The 22,523-nt window shown below is 46.0% G+C and overlaps 1 protein-coding gene across 1 annotated transcript in view; it reads right to left on the bottom strand.

Annotated features, from left to right (window-relative positions):
• The window catches only part of Vps8 (VPS8 subunit of CORVET complex), a 198,023-nt gene that overhangs the window by 38,342 nt on the left and 137,158 nt on the right, over positions 1-22,523 (bottom strand). The window contains exons 41-45 of the mRNA XM_032899998.1: positions 22,314-22,401; positions 21,936-22,018; positions 14,439-14,519; positions 11,491-11,660; positions 7,327-7,492 (exon numbers count right to left, since the gene is read on the bottom strand). Of these exons, the coding sequence (XP_032755889.1) occupies positions 7,327-7,492; positions 11,491-11,660; positions 14,439-14,519; positions 21,936-22,018; positions 22,314-22,401 (588 nt within the window). The remainder of the gene's footprint in view (positions 1-7,326; positions 7,493-11,490; positions 11,661-14,438; positions 14,520-21,935; positions 22,019-22,313; positions 22,402-22,523) is intronic.

Below are 22,523 nucleotides of genomic sequence, written 5' to 3'. Positions count from 1 at the left end.
ATCCCGGTGGAGAGCAGTATTTTAAGATGCTCACTTCGCTCCTCCTAGTTAAATAACTTTTGAAGACCAGGATGCTGACGCGATTCCTTAGTCACAATACACACTGTGTGATGCCTCAGACTAACTCTTGTTTACCACTCATGTAGCAAAGCCCAGCACACCACCCGCTCTGAGCTCGAGAGCCACATCTGCCTCGGCAGCTCTCTGCCAAGGGTAACAGGACGCTAAGTTCACACCATATGGGCTGCTGGTGACAAGGGCTTTCCTGCTCTTTTCAGTGCAAACCTTTTGGCCAAACTGTAACTAGCTAGCATTACATTTTTACACAGGGTCTCTTGCCCTGACAGATGTATTTTCCTACCATAGGCAACTTTATCTGTTTCAAGAAAATTGCAATGAATCCTAGAGAAGTAGAATGATCAAATGTTAGAAATCAGAGCAAAGCCACATTTCCTATAAAATACTAGAAAGCTGATGACATATGCTACCACCACAAAATAAAAGCATACAGTCTGTGCTAACCAACTTTTTACTAAGGTGTGAAGACTACTCAGTGACTAGCAACATTCAGAAGATAGGGTCCCACTCCTGTTCACACCTTACATGTAAAGTCGGTCAAAGCACAGCAGGAACTTCTGGGCTTCGGGGTGGCAAGCAGTGACTGGGTTCCAGGAGAGATGGAGGTGACATTTATAAGGGAAGAGATACCTGAGGGTGGTGACACTTATTGAGGGAGGTGACACCCGTGAAGAAGGTGACACTTGTGAGGGCAGTGACACTTGTGAAGGTGATACCTGTGAGGGAGGTGACACCTGTGAAGGAGGTGACACCTGTGAGGGAACTGACACCTGTGAGGAAGGTGATACTAGTGAGGGAGGAGACACTTGTGAGGAAGGTGACACCTGTGAGGGAAGTGATACTTGTGAGGGAGGTGACAACTGTGAGGGAGGTGACACTTGTGAGGAAGGTGATACCTGTGAGGGAGGTGACACTTGTGAGGGAGGTGACACCTGTGAGGAAATTGATACTTGTGAGGGAGGTGACACCTGTGAGGAAGGTGACACCTGTGAGGGAGGTGACACCTGTGAGGAAATTGATATCTGTGAAGGTGACACTTGTGAAGGAGGTGACACCCATGAGGAAGGTAACACTTGGAGGGCAGTGACAGTGGTGGGCCCAGTGAGAGGCATGGGACCTGCCATGCTCAGCTCTCTTCAACCTTGTCATAGAAGAGTGGTGGGACTATCACATGACATGAGGGCAGTCTTATGGCCTGACCCTCAAACTCCAGAGTCAGCTGATGTCGTGATAACTGACAGAACTGGAGTTAGGATGGTACCACATATGTGAGGATCGAGAATGATTAGTCAAAGTCTGCTTATAACTCCATGGCTATACATTCCAGAAGACACAATAATGTTTTATCCTTACCTATATAATATTTCACTCACATCTAGCACAAGCAGGTAACTGACATTATGTCCAATAATATCTGGGTAAATGTCACTGTCCAGCCACCACTCCACTGGTCTCATCAGGCCCACACACAAAGAACATCCAGGTTAGATTCCTTCCCCACCCCCATTCCCCAACTGAGTCCATCCAGGGCTCACCCAGCTGCCCTGAGATGCTTGCTGTTCTCCAGAGCTAGACTGCCTGGCCGCCTTCACCTGGGCCTGCTACATCAAGCACACCCAGGCTACACCCTTACTTCTGCCCCCTGATGCTCTCCCCACCATACACCATGGAGAATACCCAGCTACTCTAGAAGAGCATTGACCCCTGAGTTCCACTGTCCAGCCCACGGTTGCCCCCTGGAGGCCCGCTGCACCGGGAACATCCAGGAAGAACCAGATGGCAAAAGACCAGCAGAAGAACACAATCAGCAAGAGCCTGGGCAACATGGCGCCTTCGGAGCAAGCTATCCCATTATGGCAGCCCTGGATATCCTAAAGAAGCTGAAACACAAGGAGATGACCTTAAATCCAACCTTACAGAGATGGAAGATGCCTTTACAGAGGAAGTGAAGACATCTATCAACAAACACAGGAAAAGACAATAAACAGGTAAAGGAAATGAATAAAACTGTTCAAGACTTGAAAACGGAAATAGAAGCAATAAAGAAGACAGATTCTGAGGGAATCCTGAAGATGGAAAACCAGGGAAAGAGCGGGAACAACAGACACAAGCATCAACATCAGAATATAAGAGATGAGAGAGAGAATCTCAGGCATAGAAAATAGAAGAAATTTATACATCTGCCAAAGAAAATGTTAAATCTAAAAAATTCCAGACATAAAACATACAGGGAATCTGGGATACAATGAAAAGACCTAACCTAAGAAGAACAGGAATAGAAGAAAGTGAAGTGTTCCAGATCCAAGAACCAGAAAATATTTCCAACAAAATCACAACCCTAGGCTAAAGAAAGAGATGCCTTAAACATATAAAAAGCTTAAAGAACACCAATTAGATTGAACCAAAGAAGAAAAGACTCCCGTTACATAATAATCAAAACATTACATGTACATAATAAAGAAAGAATATTAAAGGCGACAAGGGGAAAAGGCCAAGTAACATATGAAGGCAGACATATCAGAATTACAGCCAACTTCTCAACAGAGACTCTATAGTCAGAAGGTCCTGGACAGATATCTTATAGCCTCTAAGAGACCACAAATGCTAGGTCAGACTACAATACCCAGCAAAACTCTCAATCACCATAGATAGGGAAAACAAGATATTCCAAGACAAAAACAAACAAACATCTATCCACAAATCCTGCCCTACAGAAAATACTTGAAGGAAAATTCTAACCCAAGGAGGGTAACTACATACAAGAAAACATGGGAAATAAAATAACTTGACACCAGCAAAAACTAAATAATGGAAGCACACACATATATTCTCTCTCTCCCTCCTCCTCCCTCCTCCTCCTCCTCACCACCCCCCACATCCCACCACCACCACCATCATCAAAATAACAGGAATTAAGAATCATTGGTTATTAATATCCCTCAACATCAATGGACTCAATTCTCTAATAAAAACACTAACAGAATGGATGCAAAGACAGGATTCATCATTCTGGTACATACAAGAAACATACCTCAGCCACAAAGATAGACATTACCTCAGAGCAAAGGGCTGGGAAAAAGGTTTCCAAGCAATCTGACCCAAGAGGCAAGGTGGTCACAGCCAGTCTAATATCTAATAATGTAGACTTTCAACCAAAATTAATCAAAAGAGATGGGGAAGGACACTTCATACTCATTAAAGGAAAAATCTGCCAGGATGACATCTCAATTCTGAACATCAATGCCCAATTGTAAGGGAACCCTTATTCATAAAAGAAACATTACTAAAGCTTAAACTGCCCGTTGAACACCACATGTTAATAGTGGGAGACTTCAATACCCTACTCTTACCAATTGACAGATCCAGACAGAAACTAAACAGAGAATCAATGAAATGAACCAATGTTATGAGTCAAATGGACCTAACAGATATCTATGGAACATTTCACCCAAACACAAAATAATATATCTTCTTCTCAGCGCCTCACAGAACCTTCTCCAAAACTGACTATGAACTAACTGGTCGCAAAGCAAGCTTCAACAGAAACAAGAAAATTGAAATAAATCCTTATATCTTATTAGACCATCATAGATTAAAGCTGGATTTCAACAGCAACAGAAACAAGAGAAAGCCTACAAACCCACAGAAACTGAACAACTCTACTCAATGATCACTGGGTCAGGGAAGAAATAAAGAAATAAATTGAAGGTTTTCTAGAATTCAATGAAAATAAAGGCACAACATAGCCAAATTATGGGACAAAATGAAATCAGTGCTAACAGAATAGTTCATAGCAATAAGTTCTTTCATAAAGAAACTGGAGATTTCTCATACAAGCAATCTAAAGGTACGACTGGAAGCTGCATAACAAAGAGAAGTGAACATATCCAAGAGGAGTGGATGGCAGAAAATAATCAAACACAGGGCTGAAATCAATGAAGTAAAGAATCTATGAAACCAAGAGCTGGTTCTTTGAGAAAATCAACAAGATAGACAAACCCTTAGCAAAACTAACTAGAAGGCACAGAGACAGAATCCTAATTAAGAAAATCACAAATGAAAAGGTAGACATAACAACAGACACTTCAAAATACTCAATAAAATACTCGCACCGAATCCAAGAAAATATCAAAAACATCATCCACCATGACCAAGTAGGCTTCATCCCAGGGATGCAGGGATGGTTCAATATACAAAATTCATCAACATAATTCACCCAACAAACTGAAAGAAAAAGGCTGAAAAAGTCTTTGACAAAATATAACACCCTTCAGGTTAAAAGTCTTGGAGAGGTCAGGAATACAAGGCACGTACCTAAGCACAGTCAAGGCAATATACAGCAAGCTGAGAGCTAGCATCAAATTAAATGGAGAGAAACTTAAAGCAATTCCACCAAAACCAGGGAGGAGACAAGGGTGATTTCAAGCTGTAGTGCAGAGCAAAAACTGCAGGGCATTAGTACAGAGACAGACAGGTCTCAGTGGAATCGAACCAAAGACCCAGAAATAAACCCACACACCCATGGACATGATTTGTGACAAGGAAGTCAAAACCATACAAAGGAAAAATGAAAGTGTCTTTAATAAATGGTGCTGGTCTAACTGGATGTCTACATGTAGAAGAAATAGATCCATATTTATCACCATGCACAAAACTCAAGCCCAAGTAGATCGAAGACCTCAACATAATCATACAAACTGAATCTAATAGGAGAGAAAGTGGTGAGTAACTTTGAACATAGTGCATGGGAGACAAATTCCCGAACATCAGTAGCCCAGACACTAAGACCAACAATTAATAAATGGGACTTCATGAAACTGAAAACCTTTGCAAGGCTAAGGACGCCATTGATAGGAGAAAACAGCAGCGTACAGAATGGGAAAAGATCTTCGCCAGCCCTACCTCTGACAGAGGATTAATATCCAAAATATATAAAGAATGCAAGAAACCAGCAACAAACCAAATAACTCAATCAAAAATGTGGTACAGAGCTACAGAGGAATCTCAAATGGCCAAGAAGCACTTAAAGAATGTCCAACATCCTTAGCCATCAGGGAAATGCAAATCAAAATGACTCCGAGATTCCAATTCACATCCTCCCAGTCAGAAAGGCTAAGATCAAAAACTCAAGAGGAGCATAGGGAATCTCTCCACTGCTAGTGGGAGTGCAAACCCAAAGGGCTTGTATAGTTTGCAAAGTGGTTGTATAAAATCAAGTCGGTGATTTCTCAGAAAGCCGGGAATAGTTCTATCCCAGTGACACCACTCCTGGACATAGACCCAAAAGATGTACCATTATACCACAAAGAAACTTCCTCAACGATGTCCATTGCAGCTTTGTTCATAATAGCTAGAAACTGTAAACGACATGGATGTCCCTCACCTGAAGAATGGAATACTGTTCGGCTAACAAAAACAAAGACATCATGGAATTTGAAGGCAGATGGATAGAACTAGAATATATCATCCTGAGTGAGGTAACCCAGACCCAGAAAGACACGCATGGTAGGCAGTAAGTAGTAAGGAGGGCCCATGGGAGGATGCATGTACCTCACTCGGAAGGGGAATTAAGTCATTGGAGGTAGATGGAGGGAAGGACCTAGGTGGGAGAGGGAGTGAGATGGGGATCAGGTGTGGGAAGAGGGGATGGGGGCGAGAAAGGCAACTGATGGCGGGGGAAGTTCCAGAGAGTCTATGGGAGTGACCTTAGCTGAGACTCCTACCAGCCAGGCATATGGAGACTCAAGTGGCCACCTTTTGTAGCCAGGCAGGACTTTGAGTGGAGGGAGGGGGATGTCAACACACCCATACAACCTTCAATCCGTAGTCTGTCCTGCCTACAAGACGTGCAGGGATAAGAGAGAAGAGAGGCTGAGGGAACAACCAACCAAATGACCGGCCCAATTAGAGGCACATATCATGTAAGAGAGCCGATCCCTGACACTGTTAATCACATTCTGCTATGCTTGCAGACAGGAGCTTAGCATAACCATCTCCTGAGAGGCCTCCTCTGCAGCTGATGGATGCAGAAGCAGAGACCACAGATAAACATCAGGCGGAGCTCGGGGAGTCTTACGGAAGAGTAGAGGAGAGAACTGAGTGAACCAGAGGGGTCAAGGACAGCACAGGAAGACCTACAGAGTCAACTAACCAGGGACCATGGAGGCTCACAAAGACTGAATCACCGACCAAAGAGCATGCAGGGGCTGGACCCAGGCCCCCTCACATTCGTAGCAGATGTGCAGCTTGGTCTTCATGCGAGTCCCCTAACAATTAGAACTGGGGCTGTCTCAGACTCTGGTGCCTGTCGATGGATCTATTTCCCCTAAGTGGGCCTCAGTGGGAGAGGAGGTGCTTAGTCCTGCTGGGACTGGAGGTCCCAGGGAGGGGTGGTACCCAAGGGGGGCTTTCCCTTCTCCTCAAAGAAGGGGTGGGGGTAATGGGGAAAGGGATTTGTAAGGGCGGGGCTGCAATGTAAAGTAAAAATATAAACGAAAAATGAGTAAGTATGAATGTCAGTGACAAGAAGGGAGTTCTGATTGCTGGAATATAGATATGTTAAAGCGTTATCTGGAAGAGAAGCCCATGATGAAACCGTCCTCAGCTTTGGTTCGGTGCTCAGTGAGGACAGATAAAACAGTAATGTAACAGGTTTGAGTCAAGTGGGGGCTGCGTGACAGTGAGGGAAGAGCGAGAAGCAGCAACTGTGTCACAGTTCAGTGGTCAAGCCGCGGTCCTCCGAAGTTCTCCTTTAACCCTTCTGTGGTCAAACCTGTGGATCAGCAGGGAGCGCTCTGCTCTGATGCCTCTTTAAAAAAATGCTGCAAAATAAATATTAATCGATACAGTCCCTCGTCTCCACGGGCAACGAAAGTTTCTCAAGTGAACGCTGCAGCGAGTTCTTTAAGGGGAGAAGACAGGCGCGGAGTACAGGGGCAGCACCTTGCCCATTACCAGCTCCAAGACAGGGAACTCTCCTGTCTTGCCATGTGGGTGCTCATCAGAACTGCCCTGCCCTCATCTGTCCCCGCTGCCCCCTGCCGTTCCTGAGAATGACCCTATCTATCTTCTCTGCTGCTGACCTGGGCTCCAGGCGTCTCAAGGGCTGAGCGGAGAGAACGGGCTCTTCAGCACTGAACGCCTGCTCAGAACCCGTCGGGTAAACTGAGGCTTATGGGCCCTGACAAGACAGGCCGGGAGTAACAGACCGACAAGAAAGGCACGTGCCAGCGCTGAAGCGAGTCCTACCTGTGGCGAGGTTGTCCGTCCCTTCTTACTCTCGGAAGGATTCTCACTGAGTTTGCCCGCTTTGTTACTTGAGCTGCATTTGTAGCACGTCCATCTTGTTTGACCCTCAGTTTCTAGGGTGCATTCCTTACTTTGTAGACAGAACGAATGATACAAATGGCCACAGCTATGAAGTGAAGACAAACAATTTACACTTAGTATAAAATCCACACACATGAACTACAGAATACATTTGTATATGGTAAAGAAAAATCTCAAGTAACCAGTGGCTGGCTATTCAGGGACGAGAATCAAGAGGGGGCATATATTCAATGATATTCTCCCCCTTTAAGAATCCAGCCTTGCCTTACTTGAATTCTTAAGTTGTGAGTAGCATGCTCCAGACTGGAGAAGATGGGCCGAGCCTATGTTTGCTCTAACTGTAGTGTTCTGAAAGTTTTTATGGGTCATTGTTTAAAAAAGCAATTGGGAAAAATAATTATGTAAGTCATTTGGGAATAACATGAGAGCCCTCACCATATGCATGGCAGACTATGGCTCCAAACACTGACAAAGGTGCCACGCTCTAAAGCTTAACACTGTTCCTACAAGGGCGTCCCTGGCAGTTGGTTCTGGATCCCCCTCTCTCTAAGCAGAAACGTGGATTAGAAGGCCGTCCTTCTCTCTCCTGCTGTCCTCCCCGTTCTCCATGCTGTTTCTCTCTGTACAGAACCTGTGTCCCGTAGGTTCTCCTTGTCTCCTCTACCTAGCCCTGCTCCTTCAGTGATTATTTCTAATTCCAAATCTTTAAGATGCCCCAGGCTCCATACTCCCAGATGTATACCAGTGGTCCAGGCTGCTTCCTTCAGTCTTATCTGTCTCCTTGGCAACCCTACCCTGGATACCCAACAGGTATCTTAATTTAACACATCCAAACACGAGTTCCTAACCCCACTAACTGCATTTCTACTGCACGCTTTCATCTGACCTTCTACATCTCAGTAACAGCAGCTACGTCCCCGCAGCTTCTCAGGCGAGACCCTGGAGCTGTCCCAGACTGCTTTTTGCTTCATGAACGATCAACACTTCTCTCTCTCTCTCTCTCTTTCTCTCTCTCTCTCTCTCTCTCTCTCTCTCTCTCTCTCTCTCTCTCTCTCTCTCTCTCTCTTTTTGGAGCTGAGGACCGAACCCAGGGCCTTACACTTGCTAGGCAAGCGCTCTACCACTGAGCTAAATCCCCAACCCCATGATCAACACTTCTATAAGCAAATCCTATGGTTTGGCGTTTACATGGTCCCTGGAATTTTTGCCTCTTGTTTCTTTGCTATCGACTGCGCTGGGCCATCTCTCTGAAGTAGCCTTCCTAGCACTTTGCATCTTCCCTTGATGTCCCATTCTCCACTCTCAACACAGCAACTGCTGACCATTAACATGGCTCTCTCACTCTCAAAACTACACAGCGCCTTCTCAGAAGAAAGTCCAACTCTGAATAGGAACCAGTTCCTGCCTGGTTACCTCTGTTCTTCCTCTGCCAGCCCTCTTGTCATTGTCCCCTCACTCTGTCCAGACCTGCTGTACCACCCACTCACTGTCCTTGAAGTACACCAGGAAGGGCACTGCCTGACAGCCTCCACTTCCCAACCCTCAGCTTAACACGCCCTACAAATGAGACAGACACTTCCTTGTGTCTTAATATCTCTCAAACGTCATCGAAACGTTTAATTAGTAGCTACCAACATCCTCTTTTCCTCTGTACTGCTTTGTAATAAGCAGCTACATTTTAATTTTCGAAGTTTTCTGTTAAACAGTGAGGAATCCCTAACCATGCTGTATAAACACCCATCCCCTAAACTTCTGCTTGCCTCTCTGCATGCTTTATTCTTTTCCAGAGTCGCTACCACTGGTTCACATTTCACTCCTGTGTTCATGCTGTTCTGTATCCTGATGAATAGCTCTGGTGCACAGGAGTGTCTTTGTTAGAGTTTCTATTGCTGTAATTGAACACCATGACTGTGTTGGTTTGAATGAAAATAGCCCCAAGAGTTCACATATTTGAATGCTTTGGTCCCCAGTTGGGGGAACTGTAATCCTCCAATAAATTCTTTCTTCTGTAAGTTGCTGTGGTATGGTGTCTTATCACAGTAATAGAAAAGTAACTAAAGAAAAATTTTATTTCAGTTTACAACTCTCAGGTCATACTCCATCACGCAGGTAATACAGGGCGGGAGCTCAAGGCAGGAACCTGGAGGCAGGAACTGAAGCAGAGGCCATGGAAAAACACTAATCACTGGCTTGGTCCTCATGACTTGGTCAGCCTGCCTTCATCCATCCATCCATCCATCCATGCATCCATCCATGCATCCATCCATCCATCCATCCATCTACCCAACCACCCACCCATGCATCCACCCACCCATCCATCCATCCATCCATCCATCCACCCACCCATCCATCCATCCATCCATCCATCCACCCATCCATCCATCCATCCATCCACCCATCCATCCATCCATCCACCCACCCACCCACCCATCCATCCATCCATCCATCCATCCACCAACCCATCCATCCATCCATCCATCCATCCATCCATCCATCCATCCATCCATCCATCCATCCATCCATCCACCAATCCACCAATCCATCCATCCATCCATTTACATTTTATGAGTGTGGTTATTTTGCCTGCATGCCTGGTACCCATGGAGGCCAGAAGAGGACATCAGATTCCCTGGAAATGAAGTTACAGATGGCTTTGAGTTGCTGTGTGGTGCAGAGAACTGAATCCAGGTCTGCTGCAAGCGTTAGCCTGTGCTCTTTTTTTTTTTTTTTTGGTTCTTTTTTTTTTTTTTCCGGAGCTGGGGACCCAACCCAGGGCCTTGTGCTTCCTAGGCAAGCCTACCACTGAGCCAAATCCCAACCCCAGTAGCCTGTGCTCTAACTACTAAGCCATTTTGCCAACCCCAAGCCTACTTACTTCTTTATGCAACTCAGGACCACGTGCTCAGGGGCAGTACCAACCACAGTGGTCTGGGTCCTCACAGGACAATCATTAATAAAAATAATGGCCCATAGGCTTGCCTAGAGGCCAGTCTGATGAAGGGACTTTGTATTTTCCCAAGTAGGTTCCCTCTTCTCAGGTAACTTTAATTTGTGTTAAACTGGACCAACGATCAAACAAAAGCACGACAGGTAGGTTCTAATGTACATCTCTCACAGGAATGGGTTCTTTGTATGACAAGAACACATTCCTCGTCACCTCCAGACTGGCCAGTCTTCCTGCACAACTGCTGTTTACAAAGCACTTACTTGTGCCAGGCACCCACTGGCTGGTTACGAAACCCTAGGCTGTAGGCACTGCTACGACCTCCATCTACACATAAAGAAGCAAAGATATCTGAACCCAGGAAGTTTGAGTCTGAGTCATACCATGTTGTCTCTCCTCAGGTATTTTGGAGAAAGTGTCTTTGATCCTGGTACTAAGCTCTCCTCTTGTGCCACTGCTGTATGAACTGTCCCCCCCCCTCGGTATTGGGGTTCGAAGATCATCAGTGTGCTGCTGATTCCTAAATGTCTACTTCCCGCCAACATGGTGCTGGATTTATGATGAGAGGATGTGTGTTAGATAACCCTGCTCAGAATCTAGCGGCCACCTCAAGCCTCAGACCTGCAGGACAAGGGTGGTGTCACCCCAGTTCCTTACACTGGTCTCTCCTCAGACCAGGGCGCATGTTCACCCGGTTTACCAAGCCACCGGTTTCTGCCTCCACATGCAGTGCACTAAGATGGTCGCAGCTTTCAGAGCCTATGTGAGTGCGTTTGGCTTTTCACACAGTCAGTCCCCTCTGTCTCTTGTCCTGTTCGCAGTCATCCCTGAGAGACACATCCCCTTACTGTGCTTTCTCAATATAGCACTGTTCCCCAGCAACCATGTTCCCCGGCAACACTGCATCCTCCCATGCTACTGCCCTGTGCGCATTTTTCATCCTGACTCTGACTCACAGGACACATACTGTCTGAGACCCTTAATCCCCTCCCCACTCCCTGGCAGAGCGTAAGGGCAGTGGGGAAGGGACCCTACCTACCTTGCCCACTACACGTAGTGGCTGACTGGGGCTGTATGATCACATGTACTACTGCTTGGTTACTATGGCCACGAGAGTTAACCTTCCTTCCCTCTCTTACCTGAAGACGATAATCTCATCGGCCGTTTCTTGGCGTCTTTTGTACTGCTGTAAACATATAGAACAGTAATCCTGTTTGGGATTGAGTCCTCTGGACACTGACGCTCTCAGGTTACACAGTGACCAGTGGAGATCCTGGTTCAGGAGGCTGGCTGTTGTTTCTAGCAAGGTCTGTGACGGATCAAAACAAAAGAAAGGGTTAAAATGAAAGACAGGGATGGACGAAGAGTAACTGAAATCAGGGCACTTCACAGAGCGACAACCCAACATCCACACTCACGGGCTCCGGCAGGAACCCTCCGTGTGCAGCTATGATGAACGCTAAATGGTCAAGCCTGCCATTAGCTCCTAAACGTGTGCTCTGCCCTAACTCGGCCTTCAGAGGACTCGATGAGGTCAAACCCACACAGGGCATTTATAATTTCTCTTGATAGCTGACAGCGGGGGTGTGAGACGAGCCCTGCTCCCTGGCCACTGACTGGAAATGTGCAGACAGTGCTTCAAGTACCGCTCACTGGAAAGCTAACGTTGGTCGTTACTCAGTGTTCATCTCCCTTGGGCAGAGATCTCATTTTCTGATCAGCACTTAAAAGTCATTTGAAGCTGCCCAGGACCTGCCATCTGTCACTGAGACAGATATTCTGCAGCTAGCAGGGTAGGTCGCTTTAGGGCTGCCTTGCTTATAAAGTGCTTTCTTGCCGTATCGATTTCCAGTGCTCACATCTGTCGCTGAGCCCTGTAGTCGGGGAAGACAGACCTGGGCACAGCCCACCGCTTTGCTACACAGTTTAACTCTCCAGCCTTACCTGAAATGCAAAACTTAAAACTGCCAAGATGCACTCATTTCTTCCTAGTCTCCCCTTCTCTCTGCTTCGTAGGTCCTCAGTTGCCCGAATCTCCCCAGATGTGCTAAGCCTCCCTCCCACTTCCTAGCATCTGTGTCTTGGGGGTGGGCGTTGAGCCCCCCTGTGCCATCTGGGGCAAAACTCCAATTCTTAAGGAAAATATTTAAGAGAAACTCTGCCTCTCAATTTTTCTTCTTCTCACTCCTAAATTCTTAACAAAAAGTAGACCACAAGCGGGGAGAGAGGGAGAGACCTAGGAGGGAAAGGGTGGGGAGAGTGTCAGGGGGAGGGAGGAACATGATGTGGTATTGGGTAAGGGAAAAGGACTGAAGCCCTGAGAAAAGAATGGAAACAGGCGACCTCAGGAGGTAGGAGGTCGGGAGGACCCTCCAGAATGTACCAGAGACCTGGGAGGTGAGAGACTCTCAGGACTCCAAGGGGGAGACCCTAGATGAAAGGCCCTACAGGAGGAGAGGGAACGTGTAGAGCCCACCTCCAGCAGAAAGACAGGGCATCAAGTGAGGGATGGGGTTGCTATTCCACAGTCAAAGCTCTGACCCATAATTGTTCCTGTCTGAAAGAACTTCAGGGAAGGAAATGGAGAAGAGCCTGAGGAAAAGAAGGTCCAGCGAGAGGCCCAAAGTGGGATCCAGCTCAAGGGGAGGCCCCAAGGCCTGACACCATTACTGAAGCTATGGGGTGTTAACAAAAAGGGACCCATCACGACTGTCCTCCGAAAGACCCAACAAGCAGCTGAAAGAGTCAGATGCAGATGTGTGCACCCAACCAATGGACAGAAGCTGCTGACTCCTCTGGCTGAATTAGGGAAAGCTTGAGGAAGCTGAGGAGGAGGAGACCCTTTAGGAGGACCAGCAGTCTCAATTAACCTGGACCCCTGAGATCACCATCCAGGCAGCATACACCAGCTGAGATGAGGCCCCCAACACATATACAGCAGAGGACTCCCGGGTCTGTGTTCAGTCAGAGAAGATGACCCTAACCCTCAAGAGACTGGAGGTCCCAGGGAGATTAGAGATCTGGTGGTGTGGGGACATCCTTGTGGAGACAGGGGTGGGGTGGGGATGAGGTATGGGATGTGGAACAGTCAAGGGGTGGACCAAGAGAGGAATAAAATCTGGAGTGTAAAAATGAATAAAATTTTAAAAGTGAGATAAAATTAAAAAAAAAAAAAAAAAAAAAAAAGCAGACTTTGTACCAGCACAGGAGGCCTCACTTTGTACTTTAAAGAGTGTACTGGCTGGTTTTGTATGTCAACTTGACACAAGCTGGAGTTATCACAGAGAAAGGAGTCTCCCTTGAGGAAATGCCTCCATGAGATCCAGCTGTAAGACATTTTTTCAACTGGCGATCAAGAGGGGAGGACCCAGCCCATTGTGGGTGGTGCTGTCCCTGGGCTGGTGGCCTTGGGTTCTATAAGAGAGCAAGCTGAGCAAGCCAGGGGAAGCAAATAGTAAGTAACATCCCTCCATGGCCTCTGCATCAGCTCCTGCTTCTTGTTCCAGTCCTGACTTCCTTAGGTGATGAACAGCAATGTGGAAGTGTAATCAGCCCTTTCCTCCCCAACTTGCTTCTTGGTCCTGATGTCTGTGCAGGGATAGAAACCCTGGCTAAGACAAAGAGTGAGCAAAGTCAAGCTGGCTCCAACTGAATCTTTAAAGCTTTAAGTAATTCTGAGTTAAGAGAAGAATGAAAATTTCTAGTTAGCAGCAATAATGTTTCAGAACACTTAATTTGTTTTTGCTATTTTCTATAATTGTACTGACTCCTTTTAAGGATTAAAGATTTTTTAATTAACCATTTTCCCCAAAAGTGTATCCTACTTCCGTTTTGAGATTAAACTACTGGTCTGTTTGCCAATGAGTCAAAAAACGTTAGTAAAGTGCACCTGAATATTCTCTCTCTGTATAAAAATTAAGTTAGCAAGAACCTTACAAGTAGAGGAAGGTTATTTATATCTGACTGGACCTTAGTTTGGCAAGTAGTAATTCAAAAGTATTCCAACAGAGGGAAGGGAAGGGCAGAAAAGCCAAGCATGGCTTCCTTCCTGTCTTAAGGAAAACATGGACGCAAGCTGCTTACTCACTTGCTCATAGTTAAAGGTGTCCAGCATCCCCAGGATAAGGCCCTGGATCTCTCCAAGTTTTCCTTTTCCATAAATTGGGTCCTATTCAGAAAACAAGAGTAATTATTAGGACTCCCGGTGCTTTAACATCATTTTGAGCGCTTGCTATGTTGTGTGATCTTGTTTCCCCAGGGTGGCGTCTCACTCTGTGGGTCAGGCTCGGAATTTGTAGGTAGCTCAGGTTGGCATCACGCCTGCCAGCCTCGAGTTTCATGGCCAGCTCCCACACTAACAGTTACAACACGCTTGCCCTTCCATAGACCACAATCCATTCTCCTGAGCGTCAGGTTTACAGGATGAGCTACGTACTAACAGTCACAACACACTCGTTCTTCTGTGAACTGTACCCAGACGATGATTAGTTTGTTTCTCTTTGGACATCCCAAATGTTTTGGAAAATAAAATGGGTGACCCAAGTCCCTTCTATGACTCTCTTCTTTGCAAGTCTAATCTAACTTTTTATCATCTCTCCTTCCCTCAGAAGCCTCAGTGTATTAGACACCAACCCTCCCGGATTCATCCGCTGCATGGAAAACCAACGTCAGAATCTAAGAACGCAAGAATCTGTACTTCAATTCCACAGCACCCACATCTTGCTTAAAACCAACTAAATTCCTCCAATTTTGGAGACAAACAGCTTTCAGCATGCTTTTTCCTCCTAAGAAAGCCGTTACTGCTAAATTGAGAACTACTCAATTTAGAACCTCAAGTCCTCGCTACTCTCTGTAGCAGGTTTGCCAAGTCCTCGCTACTCTCTGTAGTAGGTTTGTCAAGTCCTCACTACTCTCTATAGTAGGTTTGCCAAGTCCTCTACTACTCTCTGTAGTAGGTTTGCCAAGTCCTCAACTACTCTCTGTAGTAGGTTTGTCAAGTCCTCAACTACTCTCTGTAGTAGGTTTGCCAAGACCTCAACTACTCTCTGTAGTAGGTTTGTCAAGTCCTCAACTACTCTCTGTAGTAGGTTTGCCAAGCCCTCTACTACTCTCTGTAGTAGGTTTGCCAAGACCTCACTACTCCCTGTAGGTTTGCCAAGCCCTCTACTACTCTCTGTAGTAGGTTTGCCAAGCCGCTTATTTATTATGCACAGTCCCCAAACACTAAGTGGACCAAAACCTCGAAGTGCAAGCCCACACCACCCGCCTGGAGACGGCTGACACTCTGCAGGCCTCGCTTTTGGAACCGACGAAAGAGGATGCATTCCTTATCATCTACAACGTGATGATTGCACGCCGACTGTTCAGTTAATGCTATACTCTGACATCACCGGACATTTCTGAGTAACTACGGAATATAAATCATGTTAAAATACAACATGTTTCCTAGTCACTCCAGGCTGTATGTCGGGGTCTCCTCCCCACTCACTGTCCAAGATGATGACTGCAATCTTGGTCTGAGTCTGACTCTTTTTTAGGAGGATATCTCCAGAAAGGGATGTTATGGAATAGAGGACATTTCTATGGCTGCACGTATATACTATATTGACGAGCTGCTCTACCCAAAATGTATCATACGATTCTCATTTCAACACATTCTGTGCCCCTTTAAACTGTGTCTGACCAGACTGATAATTAGTTTTAGGGATCGCTAACAAATGAGCAGGTCCGGCTCTAACGAAGTTCTGTACAGCACAACTGACTTCATCAAACAGAAAAATCCAGCCACAGAGCAGAGATCAAGTAGATGCCGCTTGCTAAAGGCTAGAATGTGTCGGATACGGGGGGAGGGGGGCGCTTCACACCGTCTGTCCCACCCCCATGAGGGGAGCACTTTATACCGTCTGTCCCACCCCTATGATCAGGCACCTGCATCTGATTTGACCAAGTGCACATGGAATAACTATGTGTGTACATGTCTAGACTTTGCATTGTAACCGCTTCCTAAATAAACACGTTTTTACCACAGCTCTTCACATATCATTTACACTGTACGAGGCTTGGTAAGGGGGAGCCGGTGATTCATGATTCTAGTTCTGGGGAGGTAGAGGCAGGAGGATACTGAGTTTGAGGCCAACTTGGGCTACAGAGCCGCAACAATCAAACAAGTGAGAAAAATGTGGCAGGTCTCATGCAAACTCACTTGTCTATAAGGGTTGGACATGCAGATGTTTGTATCTCTGGGGGTTCTCTGAACCTGACAGGGCTGCAGGATCACCCGATTCACATCCCTGACATCCTCCAGCACCTTCCGTGAGGCTGAGAGCAGGCAAACTGTGTAAAAGGACCGTGGTGCCAAAAGGCTGCACTCGGCATCTAGAAACTTCAGAACCCAAGTTTTCATAGTCTCCCGTGTGTACACTGCCCTCCCAAGTATAGATACATAAAAAACAAGCAAGCAAACGATTTTTGCTGGAAAATAAGGGTAATTAAACTGAATGATAAACCAATGACTGTAGAGATGTCTCTGGCAACTGTGTGTTAAGTCATGCTGTAAGAGTAGCTGAGCTTAGAAAGAAAATGTCCTGGGAAACTTGGGTGAATTTAATGGTTGCTCATTTTCGGTTTTGACTTCTGATGTTGGCTCTGGAGGGCCTGGCAGTGCAGTTCCTAATGGAGACTAGCAGCAGGCTTGGGTGTTTTCTAAAGCAGCATGGACCTGTCCCTCCTGGGTTCCTCTAGTCCTTTCGGCTGTGTGTTTTGTACTAATTACGTGAGTTGGGGCTTGAGCAGGTCCTATCTGCTTCGATCTGTCAGCCGGAGAGCACATCACTGAGCTAAAGATCCCTGTACCAGTGGGGATCCCTCGCCAGTTAGACCCACATCCTCTGCTGGAAAAACAATGCACACCACACATCCACGTCTTCCTCTTTTCAATTCTCTTGCATAAAAACAGATCTATGTAACGTCTTTCATCCCTACTTAATTACGCTTCAGTGAAGCTCCCATTGGATACACTCATTTCTTAGCCACAGTGCCAATCGATAGCACAGTACTATAAAATCCAATTTAACATCTATTCCAACATGCCCATAAATGTATGAGTGTACTAATGGTTCTGGAGTTTGACAAGAGAGACTGAAGAATAAAGATATCTTAAAAGGCTACGTTCAGAGAAAAGGAAGACATCTTTATAGGTCATTTCTATATTTACTTCAGTACATTTTCCCTCAATATACATAATTTAAGAGGGAAACCAGGAAAAATACTCATGCTGTGGCAACACATCAATTATAGAATTCGAGGCGAGCGCTTAGCTTCTAGGACAGCATACGACAGACACCAGCTCTCATAATTACTCTGCAGAATCCAGCTAGTTCTCCTAAAAGGCTGCTGGTGTTTCTCTGAACTTGCTGTTAACCATGCAGGAAGACATACGGTGCCCACTACAATTTCAAATGCACACCGGAAAAAGATGTGGCTGCCGTTTTCCCCTACGTCTCTCTGGAACTTACCCTGTCATGCGTGTGACTTGTTTTCTAACTAAGCTTTATCTTAAGTGTGAGCATGGCTCTACGAAAGAGTACACCAGGCCCACCGTCTCCTCAGTGGGACACTCAGAAGCAGCTTTCTTACAAGTCAAGAATGACTTTAGTGGTGTGTGTGTGTGTGTGTGAGAGAGAGAGAGAGACAGAGAGACAGAGACACAGAGATAGACAGAGAGACAGACAAGACAGAGACTGTGTGTGTGTGAGTGTGTGTGTGTGTGTGTGTATGTGTGTGTGTGTGTGTGTGGGTGAGAGAGAGAGAGAGAGAGAGAGAGAGACACAGATAGAGAGACAGAGAGAGGACAAGAGAGAGAATGGGCGAGAGAGAGAGAGAGAGAGAGAGAGAGAGAGAGAAGTAATGTGTGATGTGTGGGTATGTGTATGTGTGTGTATGAGGGAGAGAGAGGAGAGAGAGAGAGAGAGAGAATGTGTGTGTGCTGTGTGTGTGAGTGTGTGTGTGATGTGTGTGTGTGAGTGTGTGTGTGTGAGTGTGTGTGTATGTGAGTGTGATAGAGAGAAATAGAGAGAAAGGGGTGAGCATATATGTACACAGCGTGTATGTGGAGGCCAGGGACAATCTTACAGAGTTGGCTTTATCCTTCTATATGCGCTCTACATTGCCAAGCTTCTATATGGGCTCTACATTGTCAGGAAGCTTCTTTCCCACTGAACCGTCTTACCTGCCCCACCCAGCGATGCCTTTCTAACTTAAGAGTTACAATATGGGGGTTGGGGATCTAGCTCAGTGGTAGAGCGCTTGTCTAGCAAGCGCAAGGCCCTGGGTTCGGTCCCCAGCTCTGAAAAAAAGAAAAGAAAAAAAAAAAGAGTTACAATATGGGTTCCTTAAAAGCTTCCTCATTTATCAAGCACTTATGTCCCTAGAGAAGCTGTATAATCCAGGCCCCTGCATCACTTTGGATCAATATACACCAGTCACGGCCATTAAAGACTACAGTCTTAGACCATCTACTCTGGAAAATCAACTTATTTCAGCTGTGTGGGCAATTATGTGTGTAAATAATTGTCCCTCCCTGTGTTTCCCTAGGAGACTGAAGATTAATATAAACATGAAAAATACACTGACTCATGGTAGACACAGAGTAGAAAGCCAGAGATCTGAAGCCACTGAGGCAAGCTCAGAATGGTGCCTTCCTCTCTAGAAACTCGACATTGCAGATGCTTACTGCTCGGGGATCAAAAAGACAATGTGCACCCAGACTCTATGGCATGGGGGTGGCTTATCACCCATAGGTCCACGTGCTGGACACTCAACTAAGTCCTCAGCATAGGAGATCTATAATATGTAACAACCAGACTGGTAAAAAATATCAGGAATACTAAGGCATTTCCAAGAGACACCATAGTGCTCCTGAAGAACTGCAGTCATCCTGAATCATCTTTGGCTTCTGTCCTGGGATGTGATCATTCCCTCTTGCACGAGCCCTGGGCAATGATGTCATACACTACGAGGTCATCACTGGAGTGGAACAGACATGGCCTGGTATTCTACAGTGTGAGCTACGTAACCATAATAACCACTGAAACTGATGCGGGGAAACTGAGGGGGAGGGGGTGGGACTGTGCCAGTAGAGCTGACAGTCCTTGAAATGGACAGTGTTACCTCATAAAGTGCTCTGAACAGAAGAACTTGAACATTTTCTTTTCTCTTATGGGAATTCTTTTTTTTTTTTTTTTAAAGATTTATTCATTTATTATGCATAAGTACACTGTAGCCGTTCTCAGATACACCAGAAGAGGGCATCGGATCTCCTCACAGATGGTTGTGAGCCACCATGTGGTTGCTGGGAACTGAACTCAGGACCTCCGGAAGAGCAGTCGGGTGCTCTTAACCGCTGAGCCATCTCTCCAGCCCTCTTATGGGAATTCTTATGGGACAGACTCTCATTTCATGCACACAAGCCATCAGTGAACAAGGTAAAAAAAAAAAAACTAATACATGATGATTAACTTGTTCCTCAAGAATACAAAGTTAAGGGGCTGGAGAAATGGCTCAGCAGTTAAGAGCACTGATTGCTCTTCCAGAGGTCCTGAGTTCAATTCCCAGCAACCACGTGGTGGCTCACAACCATCTGTGATGGGACCCAAAGCCCTTGCTGGTGTGTCTGTCTGAAGACAGCTACAGTGTGCTCATATTCATTAAATAAATAAATATTAAAAAAAAAGAATACAAAGTTAAACAGAGGAAAATTGAAATGTCATGGTAGAAAATGTGAATCAGGATGCAGGAGACTTTGCGAGTAGTCCACAGGAGACGTCCGCATCTGTCATTCAGGACGGGGTGGGACTTAACTTCTGTATCCTTTGCTTTTCTCCCTTGTCAGCTGACCGTTTTGTTTTTACTTTTCTGAGACAGAGTCTGGGGTAACCCAGGCTCTGCACACATGTATCTGTACACAAGGTGCTGACGTAGTGCTGGGTGCTGGGCTCGGAGATTCCTGCACGCGAGGCAAGCGTGCTATCAGCTGAGCCACACACCTACCCTGTCGGAGAAATGTTTATAACTGCCTTTTCTATGTCGAGAGCTTGGTATAAACAAACGTGTCTTTAAAAGATGTAAAAACTTTAAATGTACACAGGGGTGGAGCTATCGCAGCAAAGAAAAGCATGAGAGTGAGGTTAAGAACAACACAGCTTCCTGACTGCTGAGGGGTTACTCGCTGCTGGGAACGGGATTTTATCACGAACCCAGTGCAGGTCAAAGCCGAGGTTTTCAAGTATGATAAAGAGGTCTTTTAAAACACGATATGTTTCTCAGTTACATGATGGTGTGCAAAGGAAAGGCAGGGTTCTGTTATAGTTAATATAGCATAGCGTGGGGCTAAGCTCACCTCAAAGCCCAATGTGCATACAGGAAAGAACCCGCCCGAGGTTGGGATTTGCTGCTTCAAGCCTTACGGAGGAGGTGTTACATTGCATGTTTACAAACTCCGTGATTAATAGATTTAAAACATATGGGAAGAGTATACCTTGAAGAATTCCTCAGCATTCGGTAGCCGTCAAGGACAGAATGTGGTAACTAGCACAGCTGAGAGCTGGGTGTGGCGGAGCATGTGTCTGAGGAGGCACTGGGAGGCAGAGGTAGGAAATCTCTCTGAGTCTGAGGCCAGCCAGGGCTACACATCGAAACGTGTCTCAAGAGACCAAACAAATAAACAAAAACCCACCCATAACACTCATTTATTTCCTTCAGTGCAATCAGGGCTCCTCCACTGGGCACCCTGGGGTCTAAGTTCCTAGGACAGAGCACTCTATGAAGAGAGAGACTCCTGAAGCAGAGCCCTTCATCAGGTGGGGTCGTCCAGACGCCTCAAAGCACACAGGAAGGAGCACTCAAGGGACCTTAGGAGAGCTGGTGGGGACAATTCAAAAGCGATATAAATAGAGACCTGTGACTTCCTGTCACTCTTTGACTGTGTGTGTGTGTGTGTGTGTGTGTGTCTTCTGCACATAAAGTGAGACAAGAAAGACTGATGAGTCTAAGTCTAATTCCTGCTGTCTCTCCAAGAATGTTCACAGGTCTTTCTAAAAATACACCTTACAGTATTTTTAGTGTTCCCTTTTTTATGAAGCCAGAAAGTTTCTAGTCTTCTTGCCAAAGAAAACAGGAGAAAGTGTTTCTTACAATAACTCTGGACAAAAGGCTAGCTAGAATTTACAGCTGGGGTGAGTTTTCAACATAGAAGTATATTTAGAATGAGCTAGAAAACTGAAATAACAACCATTACTTAGAATGCTTACATTCGCTTTATTTTTAGAGAACTTTCTTTCTTCTTTCTTTTAATCTGAAAGTGTGATCAGCTAGAAATAAGCGACCATTGTCTCTTAGGAGCTGCAGCCACCAGGAAATGTGGACATGAACTGCAAGGCCAGACCCGGGGGATGAAACCATGCAAAACTGATTCGAGGCCAGTTAGAACTTTAGTTAATGACAAAACACAGATGACATAAGCCTCGGCCTCATTTCCGGGTAAAATAACGGAAATCAATCAACAGCCTCCCCAGCCCTTTGAGCTCACCTGCAGGATTCTCTGTAGGATGGACGGGAGGGCGATGAACGTGGCCATGCTGTTTAGGACTTGCATGGTCAAAGACTTCAGAGCTGTCGGAACAAAACGTTAACCCTCAGCTAGTTCGCTTTTCTTTTAGTTAGGGGAAAACAGTCGGTCACACAGACGCTTACTTAACCAAGGCCAGTTTGGCATCTTAAAATTGACTGTTGGTCAGGTGCAGAGACTGCACGTTTTCTGAATAAATTACTGAATAAAAAACACACAGGACAAGATGGGGCCTCACTGGGGAGAGTCACTGGGGAAGGTCACTGCCAGAGCGGGTTTTGCAGACAGCGAGTGGGCGGGTGGGGTGAGTGGCTGGGCCTGTGGCTCTGACGTGCTTACCCTCACAGTGCGGATGAGGAGGAGCAGCAGCCGAGCTGGACAGCTTCTGTGGTGCCATCATTGCCTCCAACAGTGGAAACCATAGCGCCTGTGTCATCAGAGGGAACCAAGACGTTAGGACAGTGTTAGCAGACAGAATGTACATGTAACGGCAAAAGCCAGACAGCGAGAAACTTTGCATTGGACTGGGAAAAGACAGGAGGTCACCTT

Source organism: Rattus rattus, chromosome 4 (assembly GCF_011064425.1).
Source record: "Rattus rattus isolate New Zealand chromosome 4, Rrattus_CSIRO_v1, whole genome shotgun sequence".
Taxonomy (NCBI): domain Eukaryota; kingdom Metazoa; phylum Chordata; class Mammalia; order Rodentia; family Muridae; genus Rattus; species Rattus rattus.
This window is presented reverse-complemented; position numbering and strand designations above follow the sequence as displayed.